Raw genomic sequence first — 20617 nt, forward strand, 5'->3', positions numbered from 1 at the left:
AGGTGTCGATGGGCGTGTCTCCGATCAGCTTGAAGAAGAACAGATGCTCCAGACACTTCAGGCCGATGGAGCGCAGCGCGGGCAGGCGGAGCAACAGCTTAGCAAACCTGAGGAAGAAAGAAAGAAGAAGAAGAAAGTGAGAATTACTGAGACGGAAAAAAACATTCATTATTTTCTATTATGGAAGAAATCAATAATTTAAAAAAAATGGTGTCTACTTACAGCATGCAAAACACTTTAAGTCTTATGTTTAAATTGTTATCACAATATATACTTACTTTCTTTTTGGAAATAATACACTTTTACATGTATCTTACAACAGTTTAAATCAAAAATCATAAATCCATTAAATGAAATCATTAAATATGATGCACTGCTGTACGGTTAATTCATGTATTCATTTATCATGTAGTGTATTTAGTTAATTCTACTTACAGTTGAATGTATCTGTAGTTTAATAACAGGTATTTTTATCAATAATGTTTAGGTATTATTTCCAAATCCTTTCATATATAGTAATATTTTGAATGTTAGGAACTACTCTGAATGCAGTGTTGTTTCATTGAATCAATTATACCCCTACTAAAGGAACTGACTATTCCAATAGAGTGCCACAGTGACGTGTCCTAAAACCCAGAAGTAAGCTGTGCATGGGTTCCTTCGACAAAAAACTAATGCAATTTCTCCATAGGATTTTGGAAAATAGCTCGAAATAAGGTCTGTGGTTGACGGATCACCTTTTGTTCAGTCGGATAATCTCCACATGTCTACCCTACTTTTATAATTTTCGAATCATAAATCTAATCGATAGATAGATTTATCCTATGGAGAAATTGCATTGCTTTTTTGTCGAAGGAACCCATGCGCAGCTTACTTCCGGGTTTTAGGACGCGTCACTGTGGCACTCTATTGGGTTACATTAAATGTATTCTCTCCACTTTCTTTGTGTTTCAGCGCAAGCAAATTGAGATAGCTCTTATCTCATATGATGTGTTGATCTTGTTTAGCTCCCGACAGTTGAATACAATAATAAATGCATCCATCTTTTATAAGTACTAACACTACCAGACTCTACATTTGAAATCTAAGCCTGTTGCAAGTGTGTTAGAGTTGTTTGGTATTGTAATCTACATTGATACATATAAACCATAGCATCAGTTAAGCATGGTGTCTGATATTGACTGATGTAATGTGATGCGTTTCCTACCTGCCAGGCTGGTCGGGGTATTTCTGTTTCGTGTACGACTCCAATGAGGCGTACACTTTTTCCCTCAAACCCTCCACCTCTGGGGGGTTCGACAGACCTTTTGCATCTGAAACAAAGAAAACACAGTCAGGTTAAGTTTAACGCATGCATTGCATTTACACAGCATAAGCTTTTCATTGCAAAAAAAACAGTATCACTTTATTTATCTAAGGTGGCGTTGCTGTCTGGCACATTGAGTAACATTGAACAGTGATGGAGGCTGACCTGGGTTGAAGAGGACGATCGCTCGCAGGCAGCCGAGCTCTGTCTTATCCATATGCATGTCTTTCATTTTGGATACCAACTCTGTCAGGACTCTGCAGGAAATCAAATTAATCACTTTAGACGATTGTAGAAGACGGTATTGAGCCACATACACATAATTCCATATATGAAAGCCACTAAGACAGTGGTTCTCAAAGTGGGGGGCAGAGGCATGACAGGGGGGGCGCGAGAGACCAGGAGGAAAAATGGTTATTTAAAAAAATAAAAATAATCATAATTTTAAAAATTATTGATTCAAAAATAATATGATACAGTACAGTAATATTACGTCTGGGTCTCTGTGTTTCATTAAAGCTCGGCTCAGTGTGTGTGTGGAACGAGCCACTTTGTGTGCGCGCGCGTTAGCTTCTGGTGCTATTGAGCTACGCTAACGGATATAAGGAGTTTTTTCAACAACAAAGTGGAGGAGAGTCCTCTCCTGTCAGACTGAGAGACTCAGTGAGCTAAAGGACTCTCTCAGTGTTTAGATAGTTAACTTTAGTCTAAGTTATCTCAGTGGGTCTCAAACGTTTTGGTCACCATTTATGTAAACAATTATTTCCGAGGCACACGTTTATATGATCATTATAGTTATACAAAAATAAGAGAATAAATGAAAAACAGGTATTAAATACTATATGACAGTAAAAAAAGAATAAAGTTTAAAAGGGTGATTTGTAAAATATCCATAAAGAAATAGTAAATCTGTTTACAGTTCTGTTTCAAATGGGTGTTGAGAGATGTATCCATAGATCTCTTCATTTTGCTCTCAAAGTGCACCAGATTGATGCTTTCAACTTCAATATTTAAAAATAAATCTTCCCGGGGGAGCATGCCCCTGGACCCCCCTAGGTTAAGTCCACTCCCCACTTATAAAAATAGCACTTTACCCCTGCTTACACCTATATGCCGTGAGCTGATTATCGAGCCTTCATTGTAACAGTCACACTGTGTATTTGCGTGAGGATTGTTGCAGTAGAACATTCCACTGTAGCGCCCGGTACATTAATGGGAAACCCTAAATGTTTGAGCACCCTCTATGAAACGTCAAGCTACCCCACAGCACCCCCAAAATAAATCTATGGCGCCGCCACTGAGCCTGACTATTTGTGTTGGGGGGGGCCCGACTTTTTTTTTTCTCCAAAGGGGGGGCCTGACAGAAAAAGTTTGAGAACCACTGCACTAAGATAACAGTAGCCGAAACAAGCATTTGGCGAAAGTTTTCCTACCCCAGACAACAAAATATATGCAGTGTTTTGTGTTAATAACAACCACTTGCATTTTACTGCATGTGACTGGCAACAGCACAATACTATTCAGAAATGTAAGAAATACAAAAAAAAACTGTATTTGTCTTTTGTGTCAAAAGCAAATGAGACCAACAGGAAGAGGCTGCACTTTAGATGTGTTAACAAAACTGAATTAAGACAATCATGTTTGTTTTAACTGTTTAAATGTAGTTTGACCTATATTTTTACATTGGCTTTTATTTCTATTTGAAATGTGTGTGATGTGTGATCATGTTTGTTCCTTTCAGGACTCCACGTGGATTGTGTTTTGTTTTTATGTTGAACTTAAATGACTCCCTCATTTGGTTATTATTCATGTTTCTGTGGACTTAATTTGAACTTTTGTTCTTACTTGTGAAGCACTTTTAAATGTATCTATGAAAGGGGCTATAATAAATAAACGTATTATTATTATTACTACATACCTATCAAAGATGGAGCCCACCCCAGCACTGTGGGCACTGTTTCTGTGGACGTGGAGGCCCGTCGCCAACAGGATGCCATCTTTCACCGTGACGGAGCGATGCGAGAATGAAGCGATTAGGAGCTCGTTCCAGCCTGGATGCAGAACACAAATAAAAAAACACAAATCCTGTTATCCCTGCCTTCAAGTACTACTTACGTTGTATGATTCATCAGATATCAAAGTCTCTTAATAGCTCTGATGTTTGGCTTCTTTCCTCCCCCCTTCAGGCCTGTGTATGACATGTCTCACCAGCAGAGGTCAGCACTGCTGGGATTTGGCAAATAGTCCAGTTATATTTGGTTTCACTGCTCCATTAAACTAGATGGCCAAAATGTATTGAGCAAATGTAAAATAGTCAAACACACTGCCTGGGGAAATGCTGCAATGGAGTGAGGCCTGTTTTTTAATGTTTTTTTAACTAAACGACACATGTAAGTGATACAATGATAAAGCAATGTTTTTATTTCCAAGCGTTCCTCCGCCTTCTCCCAACCATCCCCTACCGTGAAAGTCCCCAAAGATGCAAGTTTAACACATGCAGATGGGATATAGGTTTCATATAAGAAAATAAAGCATTAGTATTACACACACATTGAAAAAAGGAAAGAAACGAAAGAAGAAAGTCTTGTAATGTAATCGTTTTAAGGGCAAGAAAGCAAGAATAGAATGGAATACTGTGCACCCCATGTCAATATAGCTGTGTGCATGTACTGTGTGTATGTTGCATGAATGGGATTGTGTGTGTGTGTGTGTGTGTGTGTGTGTGTGTGTGTGTGTGTGTGTGTGTGTGTGTGTGTGTGTGTGTGTGTGTGTGTGTGTGTGTGTGTGTGTGTGTGTGTGTGTGGTCTATAAAGCTGTGGTGCTCCCCACTCTTCTGTATGGATCAGAAGCCTGGACCACATACAGCAGGCACTTAAAGGCACTTGAGGCATACCATCAGAGATCCCTCCGAAAAATCCTTAGGATTAGCTGGGAGGATCGGCGCACTAACACCAGCGTCCTGGAGGAGGCTGACATTCCCACCATCACTGCCACCATTGCCCAAAACCAGCTCAGATGGACTGGCCATGTTATCCACATGCCTGACTCTCGCCTCCCAAAACAAGTCCTTTATTCCCAACTTGCTAAAGGGAAACGGGCCCCTGGAGGCCAAAAGAAGAGGCACAAAGATAACATAAAAACAAACCTAAAGAAGTGCCACATAGACCTAAAAGCTTGGGAAGACATGGCAACAGACAAGGCGACCTGGAGAAACCTTGTCCGTGAGGGTGCTGCACTATACAATGATGATCTCTGCCATGCTGCACAAGACAAGCGCAGACTCAGGAAGGAGAGAGCAACCACCAAACAGGTCCAACCCAAACCCTCCACCACTACATTCCCCTGTCCACATTGCACAAGAGTAATCGGGTCCAGAATCGGCCTCTATGCCCACCTGAAGACCCACAAGGACCAAGAAGGAGGACAGTCATACTCGACTACGAGTGACCGCCGATGATGATGGTGTGCGTGTGTGTGTGTGTGTGTGTGTGTGTGTGTGTGTGTGTGTGTGTGTGTGTGTGTGTGTGTGTGTGTGTGTGTGTGTGTGTGTGTGTGTGTGTGTGTGGTGTGTGTGTGTGTGTGTGTGTGTGTGTGTGTGTGTGGCCTAGCCATTACTATACTTGTGGCGACCTAAATCTGTTTACACAGTCACGTGTGGGGACTCGCCTCCGTTATGGGGACAAATTGGAGGTCCCCATGAGGGGAATCATTAATTTTAGGGTGAAGACTTGGTTAGGTTTAGGATTAGGGCTAGGGTAAGGTTAAGGGTAAGGTTAAGGGTAAGGGTTAGGGTTAGGCATGTGTTGGTTATGGTTAAGGTTAGGATAAGTCTCCAGGAAATGCATGTAAGTCAATGTAATGTCCCCTGAAGTGATGTATACATGCATGGTATATGTGTGTGTGTGTATGTGTGTGTGTGTGTGTGTGTGTGTGTGTGTGTGTGTGTGTGTGTGTGTGTGTGTGTGTGTGTGTGTGTGTGTGTGTGTGTGTGTGTGTGTGTGTGTGTGTGTGTGTGTGTGTGTGTGTGTGTGTGTGTGTGTGTGGTGTGTGTGTGTGTGTGTGTGTGTGTGTGTGTGTGTGTGTGTACCTGCTCGTAGTAGGATGACCTGGTCGTCGAGGGGGAGATCTGAGAAGTGAGGGATCCGTTTGGCCCACTCCACCAGGGTGAAGAGCTGCTTGTCTGCTGCTTGGCAGATATTGGTGACGGGGTCGTTGGTCTGGAGAGGAATTAAAAACAAAACAGTCAATAACTTTGGCGGTGAGCTTCTTCAGAGTTACATCTAAACTTGTCTGACAGCAGATAGTAAGCAGGTACAGCCGTGGCTATTTCTGAGTCATCATTTCCTTCTGCAAACGTTTACTACATTCATGAAGTTCAAATACACAAAGCTCTAGACCGATGAGGACCACCTTACAGTATAATACAATCTAACTAATGTTCAGTCTCAAAAATGACAATCACTTCTTTTCTGACACACTAAAGTAAAATCATTTTGTGGGTGGTTTTATTGCTAAGATGTTTGTTAGATGGATTCCATGAGATTGTACAGGGCTACCCATAAATGATTAACTCTGCATCCACTTTACTGGTAATGTATTGACCTTTACATGATTCTCTCTGCCTTGCAAAAGAACAACAAGAGTAGCTTGATTAATTGATGGAGTATCACTAGAGAACAGCATTTTTCCAGAGTGAATAGACTTAAACTGATAATATTCCTTCATTCAGCTTCACCATAGAAAAAGAGCGTATTCACTCAGCTGTGTACATATTTGAGCACTACTGATCAGGCGAACATAATAACCCTTACATTGATTTGTCCCTGTTAGTCCACCTCAGCCTTGTGATGAAAACAGATAAATAATTCAGGGCTCTGACCAAACCAAGCTGTGATTCTTACCGAGTTGCTGGGGCTGCCTTCGCTGTACGCCTCTGTTTTGGGCTCCACAGCCACCTCAGCATCCAGGATCTTGTCCACAGGCATTTCCTCGTTGAAGCTGCTGGTGGACTCCACCTCGCTCTCCCCCCGCTCCCTCCCCCGCTGCCTCTCTTCCTGCACCGCTGCACACACACATAGATATTTCAGATCAAACTCCATGCTTATTGTCCCTGACTACACGATGTTAACTCTGCAGTGGATCATATCAAAGACACTATTTACTATACAGGAAAGCTAGAGCTCCGGCAGAGTTGAACATTTCTTATCCCCCTCCACATGCATTTGTAATGATTGAAAAGAAGATCATGAACACAAGCTTAGAGCTCATGCCCAGACCGAAACCTTAATCATAGCACACCTGCACACACACCTTCTCTCTTCATGCCCATGGCCAGGCACTTCTGGTAGCGACAGTATTGGCAGCGGTTTCGCTGGCGCTTGTCAATCAGGCACTCCTTACTGTCTCTGCATGTGTAGGAGAGGTCTTACGGACCGTCCTCTTGAAGAAGCCTTTGCACCCCTCACAGCTGTACACGCCGTAGTGCTTTCCTGTGGTAAAAGTCCACAACATCAGTACTGATTTCACATGGAAATATGCCTCTAGCTACTAGTGAACATATGTTAACTTATCTGTGTTTAGGTACATTGTTGTAATCACGATTGAAATGTTTCCCCTCCACTCCATTCCAAAAAAACAACCTTTTAAATGCATTGACAACAGAGCAATAAAGAGCAAAAACATCAAAAAGGAAAGCAATGAAAAACAGAATAAAACCAATTAAGTTCAAATAACTAAAGAGGTCCCTGGAAGGACAACATATCCAATAAAGACTTTTAAACCTTTGTGCAATATTCACCTTATTTTTACAATTTATAAGGATTTGTTTACAATTCGTGAAAATTACCAGCTCCTGCAATGCTTTTATATCTTCATCTAATATTTATATATAAATAAATATAACTTAATAATGTCTGCTTGCCTTTTTTTATATGTAAGTCTACTCTTTTTACTTTTGCCTTTTACCTACAATGTACCTTTTCTGCTGTTACACTGTAAATGCATTTCTGATCCTGAAGTAATGACATACATACACATGACATTCAATAAAATACAAATAAAATAGACCAGGTAGAGTGCAACTGTGATAATAAAGTTAATTGTAATGTGCAATTTGGGGAGCATGGTTACGATAAATGAATAGCGGCCTAAGAGTCAAATCCCCAGGGGCTCCACAGGTCATGGTGATCCTCTCAGCTGTATGATCACCAATGGCAACAACAAAGCCCCTGCCTTTGAGATCTGATCCGGACCGATTGAGGACTCTGCTGGATAATCTCAGCCATTCACAGCCAGAGGCTGCACTAAGAACAAGCAGCACTAAAAGTGATGTTTCGCCTGAACAATATAAATATCATTTGCCCCCTTAAGTAGTGCTTTATTGAGGTCTGAACCCAAAGTGTAATCTTTCAACATGTGTAAGTTGTTTCCATTAGAAGGGGCTTTCAATGAGTAATTAAAACTAAAAACGTGTGTAGTGTTGATAGCCTTGCATGTTTAAGATGTGTGGTTGAAGCAGTGGTCTTGTTTTCAAAGTTTAAATTTAAGGCCAACGGATATTTAAAATGTTTTCACTAATATCAAAAAAGCCAACTTTTTACACTTATTTGGGAACAGGAAGTCAATTGTTGTGTGTGTATGTTTGTGTGTGTTTTTTGTGTGTGTTGGGGGATTAGTTAGCTTCTCAACTCAATGTTTCTGTTGATGTGATGTGTTGTCAAGTATTCTTTAATAAAAAACAATACATTGTATTTATCTCTAGGTGCTCAAAGACGCTTTACAAAGATATAAAATACAAATCTAAATCAAATCAAACTCACACAACAACAAATGAATCACGTTTCTTTCAGAGTTTTACAATCAAAACGATCAAAGAGCAAATCAACTCTGCACTAATAAGCCTGACATCGATTGGTCTGAGCCATCTGTCCTTCAGTTATCTGGGTGGAGATGTTTGTGCTGAGTGTCTCTCCCCCCCCCCCTCCCTCTAACATTACCTGAGGATCGGTCCCCACAAATGGCGCAGATGTGCTTTGACATTCCCCCGGGGCTCGGGCACTGGTAGTTGATGTTTCCCAGGTTCTGCAGGCCTGGTGGAGGCTTGATGTCCTCTGAGCTGCTGACACTGTTCATAGAGTTCATCTGGAGATGACAGGAAGAGAGACAAAGTGTTTGAGCTGAGGTGGCCAGAACTGAGCAAACAGAGGCGAGGAGGAAGCAGAGAGGAAGTAAGAGAGAAAAGTGTTGAGCTGTCTCATGACACTCATCCCCTTCCTCTATTTTCTCCTTCTGTCTTCCGCTCACTTTCGTTATTTCTTCTTCTTCCCACACACACACTTTATTGTGAAAGTGATATGATGCTGACTTAGTGGGTGAGGCTTCTGTTAGAGGCTTGTCATACAGGTTTGTGGATACGGAGAGGTGTATGGAAGTGGTCATGTGCAGAAAGTGCAGTTCTCAGACACAAACAGCAGAGGGCACTAACCTCTAGTCGTCCAATTTCTGAGAATGGGAGAACATTTAGGAAAAATGTGAAAAAACAGCGGACAGATTTTTTCACCAATCCAAATCTTCATTAATCATCAGTTTCTTATAATGGGGAAACAGCGATTTAAACCTTAATTAAAGTGATTCTGATGCCCATAAATCATTTCATAGGTGACTTCACAGGAAAATCTTCTAAATAAGGGGTGACACGTGTTTGGGACGGAGCAACAAGTCCAGATTTCTTTGACTTTTACATATCTCTCTTCCGCTCGTATCATCCTTTTGCGTTCTTTGACCTTTTCCTGCTAATGAACGCCAGGCCAGATGCATATTTATGCTTCACATTTTTGTTTCTTAAGTTTCAAACATCTGCACAGCCGGCGGAAACAACAAGCGCGACCTACACATGCCCTCCTGTTCTATATATTCGATGCTGCGTAGCATATAGGGCATCCTTCCTGCAGTCACCTCGGGCGATTCTTATCACTTATTTACAATGTGCACTCTCTTCTGAATCTGCTCTAATGGCAGAGTGAACTTGGGATTGTGACCTTTACAGCAGAGGATATCATACAAGGGCTTTTTCTGTCTCTGAGTTTTCTTAAGAAGACTCGTTCTGTAAACCGCCACCACCGTCTTCTGCTATAGATGCCCCAAAGGCAGGAGGTCATACTTCAATTAGCATCGAGCACCATGTGTACTTGCCAATGTGAGTCAATACAGAGCATATATTCCTCTTCATTGCACCTTTCAACAAAATAATCACAAATAAAAATAAGTCTTGTGAATTCAAACAGTTGTCGTTTTAGACAGAGAGCATACTAATGTAGAAAAGTGCTACAAGCAGTGAATATGGATTATTGATGCATCATACATTCTTTATACAACATATGCTATGAAGACCGCATTGCTTCATACATGAAAGGTTTACTTGGGCCTTTAATGGGCAAAACAAGCATTTACCACTTTTATCTGATATTTAACTAAATGTCTTGGATTGCTCATCTGACAAAAAAAGGCAGTTTGTGTATGTCAACTTATTTAAAGCTTTTTCCATACACTTCATGGGCTGCATGATTAATCAATTCATTGATAAAATAATTAAATCCATCCATCCATCTTCTCCCGCTTATCCGTGGTCGGGTCGCGGGGGTAGCAGTTCCAACAGAGAGCCCCAAACATTCCTTTCCCTGGCCACATCAACCAGCTCTGACTGGGGGATCTCAAGGCGCTCCCAGGCCAGCGAAGAGATATAATCCCTCCACCTGGTCCTAAATCTACCCCTTGGTCTCTTCCCAGCTGGACGTGCCTGGAACACCTAACAAGGGAGGCGCCCAGGTGGCATCCTTACTAGGTGCCCGAACCACCTCAACTGGCTCCTTTCGACGCGAAGGAGGAGCGACTCAACTCCGAGTCCCTCCCGGATGACTGAACCTCTCACCTTATCCCTAAGGGAGACACCAGCCACCCTGCGGGGAAAACCCATCTCGGCCGCTTGTATCCGCGTAAAATAATTAAATTAATCTGGAAAATTCAGCCCCTGGCCCAGTATGTGAAAGTCAAAGCACATGAGGCAGGGTGGGAATTTCACGACGGCCATGGCTTCACTTTGGCCGTGATGCCCTGTGAAAAAAAATGCAATTCACGGCCAAAGTGGCCTTGGTGCCCCTGTCAAAAGTTCCAGTGTAAACAACGCTAGTAAAGTCATATTAGTGCGCGCAGTAGGATAGTCCCGGGCGATGCCTGTGCCCTGTGGATCAGAGCGATTGCTCTGCTGTGATTGTTCCGTCAGAAATGCCTGTAGGGGCCCGACAGCCTCCTCCTCAGCCGCGGGAGCAAGACAAGCAAAGGTAAGCAAGCGGACCAAGCTGTTTTGATATGATTTAACTGAAGTATGTGGTAGTATTTGAAAGGACTTAACATTTACGTGTTTATAGAAAGTACTATTGATAGGTAATTACCATTGTATTAGCCTATTTAAAGTTGACTCGTTACATGTTGTCATGAAAACTAGCGATAGCTAGCTAGTTTGGATAGCGCTAACGTCTTCCCTTCAAGGGGTCTACATCTAGTGTTGCTTCTACAAGCTAGCAAATAGCTGTCACCTTTGAATCTAGTATTTTTCTTGCTAAGCGGTTTTGATATAATACATGACTGACTTATGTGGTTTATGGCTGAACTTAACGTATACGTTAAAGAAACACTATTGCTATTCAGCCATTTGTAAAATGACTGGTGTTGACGTTAGTGCTACACTTTTCAGTCATGTTGATTGCCCAGCGTAATTTAACCAAACGGCCTTTGTGCCCTGTCATGTGGCCTTTGTGCCCTTGAAAAAAATGTGAACGGGAAGGTATGGCCTTGCCCCTAAAATGACGAAATTCCAAGCCTGATGAGTGGTGAGGCTATCATCACATATATTTCAATACAAACCAGTTAAACATAACTTAAATTGGCCTCATTCTAGTGTGAGTGTTTGGAGAGAAAGTCCCTATTGAGGAAACTTTGGGATTTTAGCCTTTGCAGACCATTTACATGCACACAAACCTATACAACACACTACAGGAAAGGGGAAACTCCAAAAAGAATAATAGGGCCCCTTTAATATTGAATATGTGTTGGTAATGGGTTTGTTTACAATGAAGTGCAAACAAAATTGGTCAAACAAATGTTCATATTATCAGTTAAGAAAAACAAGACACTTTATTTTTAACTATCAGTCAAACTACTCAATTGTATGGAGATATGACAGACATTTATAAGTCCAGAAAATAAGGATTATGCATTTTAAAGTGGAGAAACCAGACCAGTAAGACCAGATCCATTTCTGTTCCCTCAGAGCCTAAATTTAGCAACTTATTCAAACCATCAGGGAAAAAGCAAGAAATATCTACAGACATATTATATTGTAATCCAATCCTAATGCTTCTCACATTCAACGGCTTTTCTGGCAGCAGCATGGGGACTCCCCCTCTGATCCTGGACCTGCTGTCTCTCCCTAGCTGACACAACCACTAAGCTTTATGCAAATACATGCAGAGTGAAGGCACACATTTGCAACTTTAATTGTAAAATATTTGGAAGAACTGTACAAGTAACACTGCATTTAGTTGAACTGGCTTTGTCGGGTGATTTGGCGTTGGCAGACATACTGGAGAGTGAAAGCGAGCGAATAGGGAGACAATCTTAAACGCAATCAACATTTACTTCATAATGGAGTTAAATACCTACAACTAATCAATGAACAAGATGATAGCGGCAAACATAAATACAACCAGCATGAATGTACAACTAAAATATTGAATTTGCTCCTGTCAGCCCCAGCTCATGAACTTCATTTCACCCATGAACTACAAGATGTTTCATGACACGATGACCTGATGGGAGCCTGATGGCTGGCTGTTGGCGAGCGGTGAAAAGATGGTTACACAATCGTATCAACCATGGCCGCCCCTCAAGGCACAGATCCATACTGTGATTGAACCAATGTATATCATTGTCTGCTGTGCCCTGCAGCACTGGCCCTGATCCAGCAGCTGAAGCACTCACTCCATGTGTGTCTTTGTATGTGCGGTTGATCTTCAAAGCACTGAGGGGCTTGTAGATCATTCAAAAGACCACTTAAAGAAAGCTGCTCCATTAGCCTTCTCCCTCCAAGTCTTTGTGCCAGACAGTAAAAAAGGGCAGTCTTAAGGGCGTTTCTGTCTAGTATTCATCCGATCTGAAAGATGCAGCTCACAGTGAAAGGCGCTGTTCATGAAGAACTTAAGTATCATAACCAAAGAGGAACCATAAAAGGAGACTTAGAGAAAAATTGACAAGTGAAGAGAGTGTGGAAAATGGCCGCTGCTCCTTATTCTCCTTCCCCTTTCTCTCAGTAATCCATTAAAGGGCTAATAGACGGCCTGCGTCTTAAGTCCCCTCGCATGACAGCAGTAACACAGAACTCAGGGATGACCTTTAGGGCGAGAAGTTTAAAGGTCAGCAGAAGGTTTGGGAGAGAGAGCAAAGCCAAGGTATGCCAGCCGAACACATTGGATATGCCTAACCTTCAACCTCCTGTCTGCAGTTGGAGGTTGAGAATGAGAAGCACGTGATCGGGCCAAAGACCATGATAGCTGGACACGGACGACGCTTGCAGAGAGTGGTAATTTAAAGGAATGTGAACCTCTGTTGAGGGATAAGTAGAACGTTGCTGTTTTATAACTACTCGTCTTTCTGGATGTTTTTAAATGTTTTTTTTATTGTTTTAATTAGTTTGAACTAACTAAGAAGCTTACTTTGAAAAGAGATGGTAAAAACAAGCGGTTAAAGTGACAGGGTGAATTACAACATTTTATTTCAAGTGAAAATCACACAAATAGTTCCTTAAAAAAAGAGCATTTTAAAGGCCACGCACCTATTGTGCAAAATCAACGTTTTCATGTATTTATAAATAAACATGTGTCCCCCTCTGTGTAAAGAGATTCTGAGAGTTTCAGGACAAAAGATTCGCTCACTTTTTGTCCTGATCCTGATTTATATAAAAACCTGTCTGTTTTTGGCTTAATAATAATAATGCCTTACATTTATTATAGCGCTTTTTCAATTACTCAAAGCGCTTTACATATACACACATTACACATATATTATACATGCAATGGCTTGTGTAACAACTAGCCAATCAGCAACCAAGGTAACCCCCCCCCTTAACCCCCCCCCCCCCCCCCACCTTATCACCTGAATCCACCTTCAAGTTGTTTAGAGAATACCCTGGAAAACTCAGAAAAAACAAAGAAAAAATCGATTTAATTATATAAATAAAATGGAAATAAATGAGAATCGTATCTGCGTTGTTGATCTGTGATATTACAGTGTTACGTTAATTTGTTTGTCCTTCTTGGTCCATGCACTACGCATTTGAATGATTTTGTGTTAGAAAAAAAATGCAACCAAACAGATATTTTTCTGGGTCTCTGGGAAGAATATCCTTCAACCAAGGTATATGTGAGTCTACAGAAGGTCCAGTAGTGATAGACACGGTTCACCACTGTAATATATGGATGAAAAACAGTATAATAGGGGACCTTTAAGACAGAGTCCATCTCTATCTGATGACCATCAAAACCCCCTCACATTTCCTCACCTGTGGACTGCCGAGGGGTCCGAAGTTCATGTTGGGCGTGGAGGGCAGCGATATGGAGGGCGAGCCCATCGAGGAGGTGATGACGGGGTAGGGCGAGGCCAGGCCGTTCATTGACATCGGGGATGGTAAGTGCCTGGAGGAGCTGATGACTGACGGGTGGCCCACCATGCCTCCCATTGGAGGAGGGTGAGTGTGGGTCATCGGCCCCGAAGAGTCTGGAAGAGAAGGAAGAATTTGTTAAACGGTGGGGAGATACAAGATAAAGAGATTTGAGTTACCAGTTGATTACATACACCTAGATATAATTGAAAGCAGAAATGATTACTGTTAGAAAAATATCTCTCGTCATCGGCTTGAGCTTCAATATCAGGAAACATGTATTTATTATCCTCTCAAGAATGGAAGTATCACATACAGAGCATTTGGTACAACTAGTTCCTGAACAGTGTCCTTCACATGCTGATATACAAGAGAGGGAGTTACACAGTCACACGATACATGTATACCGGTTCAAAGCAGTTACAGTGTTTAGATTAGCTAAGGCCCACGTCAGAAGTGATCATGCTTGTCTATCTCCATAGAGGCTGAATCATCATTTTAATCGTTGTCACACAGCTATCATGTGCCTAAATCAGTCCTGACGCTCTTCTAGGTAATCATACATCCTGTCACGTACACAGCTACGTAGGGCCTTTGTTATCATGTGCTACTCTGATATTGGAAGAGTACATTCAGTATTTTCCCAACACTTACCGATGATATTACTTAAACGTGCAATTAATGAGTCTTTGTCCACTTGTGGCCAGCACAATAATCTGTTGACACAACACTGACGTATTTATCTCGACTCAATGTACAGCTCGGCTGCAGCTCATCCAGAGATTTGAGGTGACATTTATTGATGGTATATTGACATCATACCAGCAACATTTCTACTGTTTCAATGTCCGTACTTCTAGAGTATATGACATAGACATGAAAAACTATTTTTAACTAAAACCGTTTCCATTTCAACATAAAAGCCCTAGAGACTTTTCTGTGGACACAATTCCTTCATTTGCTAAGACAAGGCTTTCATTATTTGCAGGAAATGAGAGCAAAGAGTACCGTCTTTTAATGTAAATTATTATAGTTATTTACACAAGTGAGCACATGCTTCTTAACCTTCTTCTGTCTGAAATAAACATAGAGTTTTATTTATAGTCAAATGGATGGACATCAGCGTTTCCGCCAGGGGGGCGTCTTGCCGTCATTTGACGATTATTCGAGAGAAGATCGAGAGTTTTTATCGCTTGAAATGACGAAAAGGAAAAAGGACAAGGACATCTCTCTGTTGGAGGGGCAAAGGAGTCTGTTGGGATTATTTTCGCCGCCAGCAAAGCGTGTTCCTGTTAGTGATGTGTGATGCTCAAAGAGCCGGCTCTTTTAAGTGAACGACGGGAGCCGGCTCGCACCCGCGAACGAGCCGTTTTTTGTGTTAAGTAATACAAGACAGAATGATGATCTCCGCGCTACAGCTGCTCCGTGCATGCATGCAGTGACATGTAATATCCAAGGATTAGAGACTGTTGGATGCTGCTGTTTTGAGCATTGCAATATATTTATTTTCACTATGTTATTTATTTATGATTATCCTTAGGCTCAGCAAAGATTTGATGTCAGCTGTTGCTGTCTTTTTTTCTATAGTTAATAGTTACTGAAATAGAGCCCTGCTGTTTTGTCAGGGCCTTTTCTTTAAATATAATTTTAAAATGTCGATACAGTAGCCCCTTTTTTTTAAATGTCTATGCTTAAGTTTTTATAGGTGTTGCTATCTGTTTTGTGTAGCGTGGTTCTACAAGCAAGTCAGTGCATTCACTGGGTGGTATCAGAGAGTTGCACGTGTCTGTAAATGCAATGAAAACATTTGGCCACAGCAAATCATTTATATTAAACATGTAATTTTTACTTTTGAATACTTCAGTACAAAGGATGTATTGAATAATGTAAGTGATATATGTGTACACATATAAATCATTCATTAGTCAAAACAGGGCTACATTTGATTTCATTATAAAAAGGTATAATATGTGGTAAACTGAAGAGCCGTTTGGGAGCCGAAAGAGCCGGCTCTTCTTGGTGAGCCGAGCCAAATGATCCGGCTCACCAAGAAGAGCCGGAATTCCCATCACTAGTTTCTGTGATGGAAAGCGTACTGCCGGCGAGCCTTGACGGGGGGTGCTAGTGGAGCACGCGCGTGAACTGCGAGCGCCGGAGCCTCGCAGCGGCGAAACTGAGGCTCCGTGGTAAAATTAAGATATTATATATTTATGCATTGTGTGTTTTGTGTAATATTAACGGAACTTTTGTATATTATGTATTGCCCAAATAATTTAAAATAAATTAAAAAAAAAAAAAAGCTCTTCTTAGTGAGCCGAGCCAAATTTCAATCACTGATACGGAAAGAGATATTAGGCTTGTTTGAGACGAGCTGCGGCTCGCCTCAAAAGTAGACGAGAATAGCCGATCGCAGCCGGGGGAGGTCTCAAAAAGCTCGCCTGAAGTCGGACAGCTCGGAGTCGGCTTCTTCTTCTTCTCCTTCTCTCGGTTTTTTGGCGGATTGCAAACAACTTTAAGGTGCATACCGCCACCTCCGGAGTCGGCTTGACTCGGTTTGCATTTATAAAGAATGCACACATGTGTTTAATCGTTAATGTCAGATATGTACTAAGTAAATACATTTGTTCCTGCTCAAGATTAGATTCAACTTTATTGTTATTGCACATATTACAGGTACTGAGACAACAAAATGCAGTTTAGCTTCTAACCAGGTGCAACAAGCAGTAAAGTGAAAAGTAATGTACACAATCTACAGAATAAAATATAGAATGAATTGAATGATGAATAAACAGTGAGGGGTATGAATACACTAGATATCAGCCTGTGAGCAGTATGAACAGTGTGTATGAATATGCTAAGATATATAAAGTATGAAAACGGTAAGCAGTGCAAGTATAGGCTAGTATAAAATATATAGATATTAATTTCATGATGATAAACATTGTGGAACAATGATGAAAAATGTGAATGGAAGTGGCGATGTAAAACTGACAAAAAATGTGTTTTGCCGAGCCAATTGGAGAGTTTCATCAGCAGCACGGGGTAAAAACCACCAATGAGCGCTCAGCTCGAGATACCAGCGAGTCGTTTCCATGAATGTATAATAAGAACTGGATACAGCGTGGAAGGCGGGGCCTCATTCATTCCTATGAGTTGCTCATTGGCGCATGGATGACAAAATGGCCCAACTTTTGAGAGTGAAACGTCACAGATTACCCAGCATTCCTGAGAAGTACCCGTATGTGCGCTCATAGAGCATGCGCAACTTTAACCACGCCCCCAAAAGGCTCGTTCACATCAAGCACGTCAATTTGCGTACACGTAACAGCACCGCGCGTTCTGGATTGTTATGATGGATTTTATATGAACGAATAACGAGGCGGCAGTTAGCAGCTAGCAGCTAGCGGCTAGCTAGTGTAACGTCCGAGCCATTAGTAATTATGCTAATGTACACATCAATCGTTATGTACTTTTATATTACGCTGATGTAACAGGATCTAGTGATGGTTTTGTTCAGCATTGCCAGCTTCACTGTTGAGCTTTATGTTGTGCCCAGCATTCTCCTGTGCTCTGAAATCAAAATGTGGATAAGCATAAAACAACACTAAAATAAACACTACAAACTTGTTATTTGACACACACAAGGTTGTTCATTTGTGTGTATAAATATACAACACAGGATATATATATATATATATATATACAAGTATAATTAATACAACTGTTAATTTGATTAGAGCTTTGACACATATATTCTTATTTATATATGTATAAGTATGACGACTTCCTCGGGCGATATCATATGGTATAGCTAATTCATCTGGGTCAAAACGTGTTGTGCCCACATGCAAAGGTTGTAAACTCTGGCTTATCCCTGTGTGGTATTATAGTAATAGCAAACAGCAACGTTCAACTCCTTTAATGGTATATTGCAAGTGCAATAAGAAGCTACAGGGAATTACGTCTCTACGTAATCTACGTCGGTAATATTAACTTTATTTAATACAAGATACAGCCCATGTATAATATTTTACAAATGATGAATTACAGCAAACATGTGCAATATATCCATTATTACAGCTCCGTGGGCTGGCAGTATGGTCCGTTCTTATTGTGCATCCATGGGTAAAGGTAAACGCATGAACATCACATGAACGTGCCGGGCGGCGCGGTCCCGTGGGTTAGATGCGCCTTCATAATGCAGAGGGAAATAACTCTCAGAATTACGTTATTAGCACATTTTTACAACTTGAGGAACGAATGTTTTTAATAAGGGCTATACAAGTGTTCATACTGGGTTGTTTATTTAGTTTAAAAAAAATTATCCAATGAGTTACAGACCACTCTTTCCCATTTAAGTCAATGGGAAAAAGTGTTTCCGGGCCTGGCAACCAAAACGGAAGTGTAGTACCGCCGTTTGGCCACCACGAATATTTTCATCTGAGTCCGGCGCACTTCCTGGGGGCTTGGTCGTTTCCCATCAAGCATTTCGCTTCCGCAGCCCGTGGAGAGAAACTGCGCCGCCTCGCCGCCTCGCTCTCAAGTCTGCGGGCGTCTTTGTCCCGCGAGATTTCAACGTCTCATGTAGGCGAGCCTCCAGAGCAAAAATGACTAACCATCATGCAACGCACTAGCAAGACGTTGATCGCAATTGCGCAGGTCTCGCTTGTCTCAAACAAGCCTAGTTTGCGGTCGGAAAATCCAAAAATCAGCTCCTAAATTCTAACCCTATCGTCTATTCCTTGACCTCTGAGTGAAACGTCACGAGGTTAAGGGATAGTGGATAGGAGAATTCAAAAGGACTTAGGAGAAGAGACTGCGGTACTTAAGAGAATCCGACTGCACTTTCACTATCCGACGTGTTTATGATGCGCCAGCGGACGTCCTGAATGTGCGTCTGCTGCTGTGGGGAAACTATGGAAACTACAGTTTTTTATACAGCGGACTACAACATGGATGTATAATAAGAACGAGGGACTACTGTAAACTCATCTAGAGACTCTGCACCGTGCTCTGATGTTGTTGCTTTGCTTTATGAACGTGGACAACAGAGAAACATATTCTTCATGACCAAAGTTGGAATTGAAATAAAAAAGGAAAGTGAAACTTATGCTCGTCACCCTCTCCCTCCGGTCCACATTAATACAAATGATCCCAATACGTCTGATTGTATGAAAATATCTTAAAATAAATACAAATGTATTTATTAAACGTTAGTCCTTAACATTTATCACTGTGTATATAGGCAGTGCAACACTAGTTTCTTAACCTGAATTGATAATAGACTATAATCAATTTAGGCAAGGCAAGGCAAGGCAAGTTTATTTATATAGCACTTTTCAACACAAGGCAATTCAAAGTGCTTTACAAAAAATGAAAGAGATTACAAAAAATGAAAGAGATTAATTTAAGTTTGCATTCTTATACCATTTTGTACAATAATTATAATGAATAAGTTCAATCAAACTCAAACTTACAGCTGATTAATAACGGTATCTAACTTGAGTTTTTATCATATCAAAAACCTGTTGAAATGCTTCTGTTATTTTTATTACGCATCGGCAGCCTCCAGGCACGCTTCTTTCACAACTTCGCCGTCTTTGAAAGACTTCATGTGTTACGCAAGAACGTGACTGACACGATAAGATGCTCTGGTAGCAGCCTTGCTCTTGTTGTTGGGCCTGGTGAATATGGACTGCTGTGCATTTAGCTGTTCAAGTGCATTATTCTGGCACAGGAAGATTATGTTACAGGACATTAACGATAAAACAGAATATGTTGTTCTATTTTTAGACACATCTCGCGATCGACTGGGAATCTCCCCGCGATCGACCGGTCGATCGCGATCGACTTGTTGAGCACCCCTGATGTAGAGAATTCGAACGGCACTTCTCATGGCTGCCACTGAGGGACTTCCGGGTCATTTCACTCCGTTAGGAAGATTCCTAAGCTAAATGGACTATTCGACTGTAGCCCAAGGTTGCGTTCCGATAATCCAAAAATCAGCTCCTAAATTCTAACCCTATCTCCTATTCCTTGACCTCTGAGTGAAACGTCACGGGGTTAAGGGATAGTGGATAGGAGAATTCAAAAGGACTTAGGAGAAGAGACTGTGGTACTTAGAGAATCCGAATGCACTTTCACTATCCGACATGTTTATGATGCGCCAGCGGACGTCATTGTGTGCCTCTGCTGCTGTGGGGAAACTATGGAAACTACAGTTTTCTATACAGTGGACTACAACATGGATGTATAATAAGAACGAGGGACTCATCTAGAAACTCTGCACCATGCTCTGATGCTGTTGCTTTATGCTTTATGAACGTGGACAACAGAGAAACATATTCTTCATGACCAAAGTTGGAATTGAAATAAAAAATGAAAGTGAAACTTATGCTCGTCACCCTCTCCCTCCGGTCCACATTAATACAAATGATCCCAATACGTATGATTGTATGAACTATGAAAAGATCTTAAAATCAATACAAATGTATTTATTATAAACGTTAGTCCTTAACATCTATCACTGTGTATATCACCATTCAAACATCTTTTAAAAGTTGAACAAACCCCACACAGCTCAGTGAAATGTTGACTTTATT

General features: G+C 41.3%; 1 protein-coding gene across 1 annotated transcript in view; it reads right to left on the bottom strand.

The window, feature by feature from the left end:
- rxrgb (retinoid X receptor, gamma b) overlaps nt 1–20617 on the bottom strand; it is a 35901-nt gene that overhangs the window by 441 nt on the left and 14843 nt on the right. The window contains 10 exon segments of the mRNA XM_034223531.1: nt 1–107; nt 1208–1313; nt 1472–1563; nt 3225–3357; nt 5394–5523; nt 6208–6368; nt 6617–6733; nt 6736–6795; nt 8302–8446; nt 13917–14131. The exon segment at nt 1–107 is cut by the window's left edge and continues 441 nt beyond it. Of these exon segments, the coding sequence (XP_034079422.1) occupies nt 1–107; nt 1208–1313; nt 1472–1563; nt 3225–3357; nt 5394–5523; nt 6208–6368; nt 6617–6733; nt 6736–6795; nt 8302–8446; nt 13917–14131 (1266 nt within the window).

The sequence above is a fragment of the Gymnodraco acuticeps genome, unplaced genomic scaffold, assembly GCF_902827175.1.
Source record: "Gymnodraco acuticeps unplaced genomic scaffold, fGymAcu1.1, whole genome shotgun sequence".
Classification (NCBI taxonomy): Eukaryota; Metazoa; Chordata; class Actinopteri; order Perciformes; family Bathydraconidae; genus Gymnodraco; species Gymnodraco acuticeps.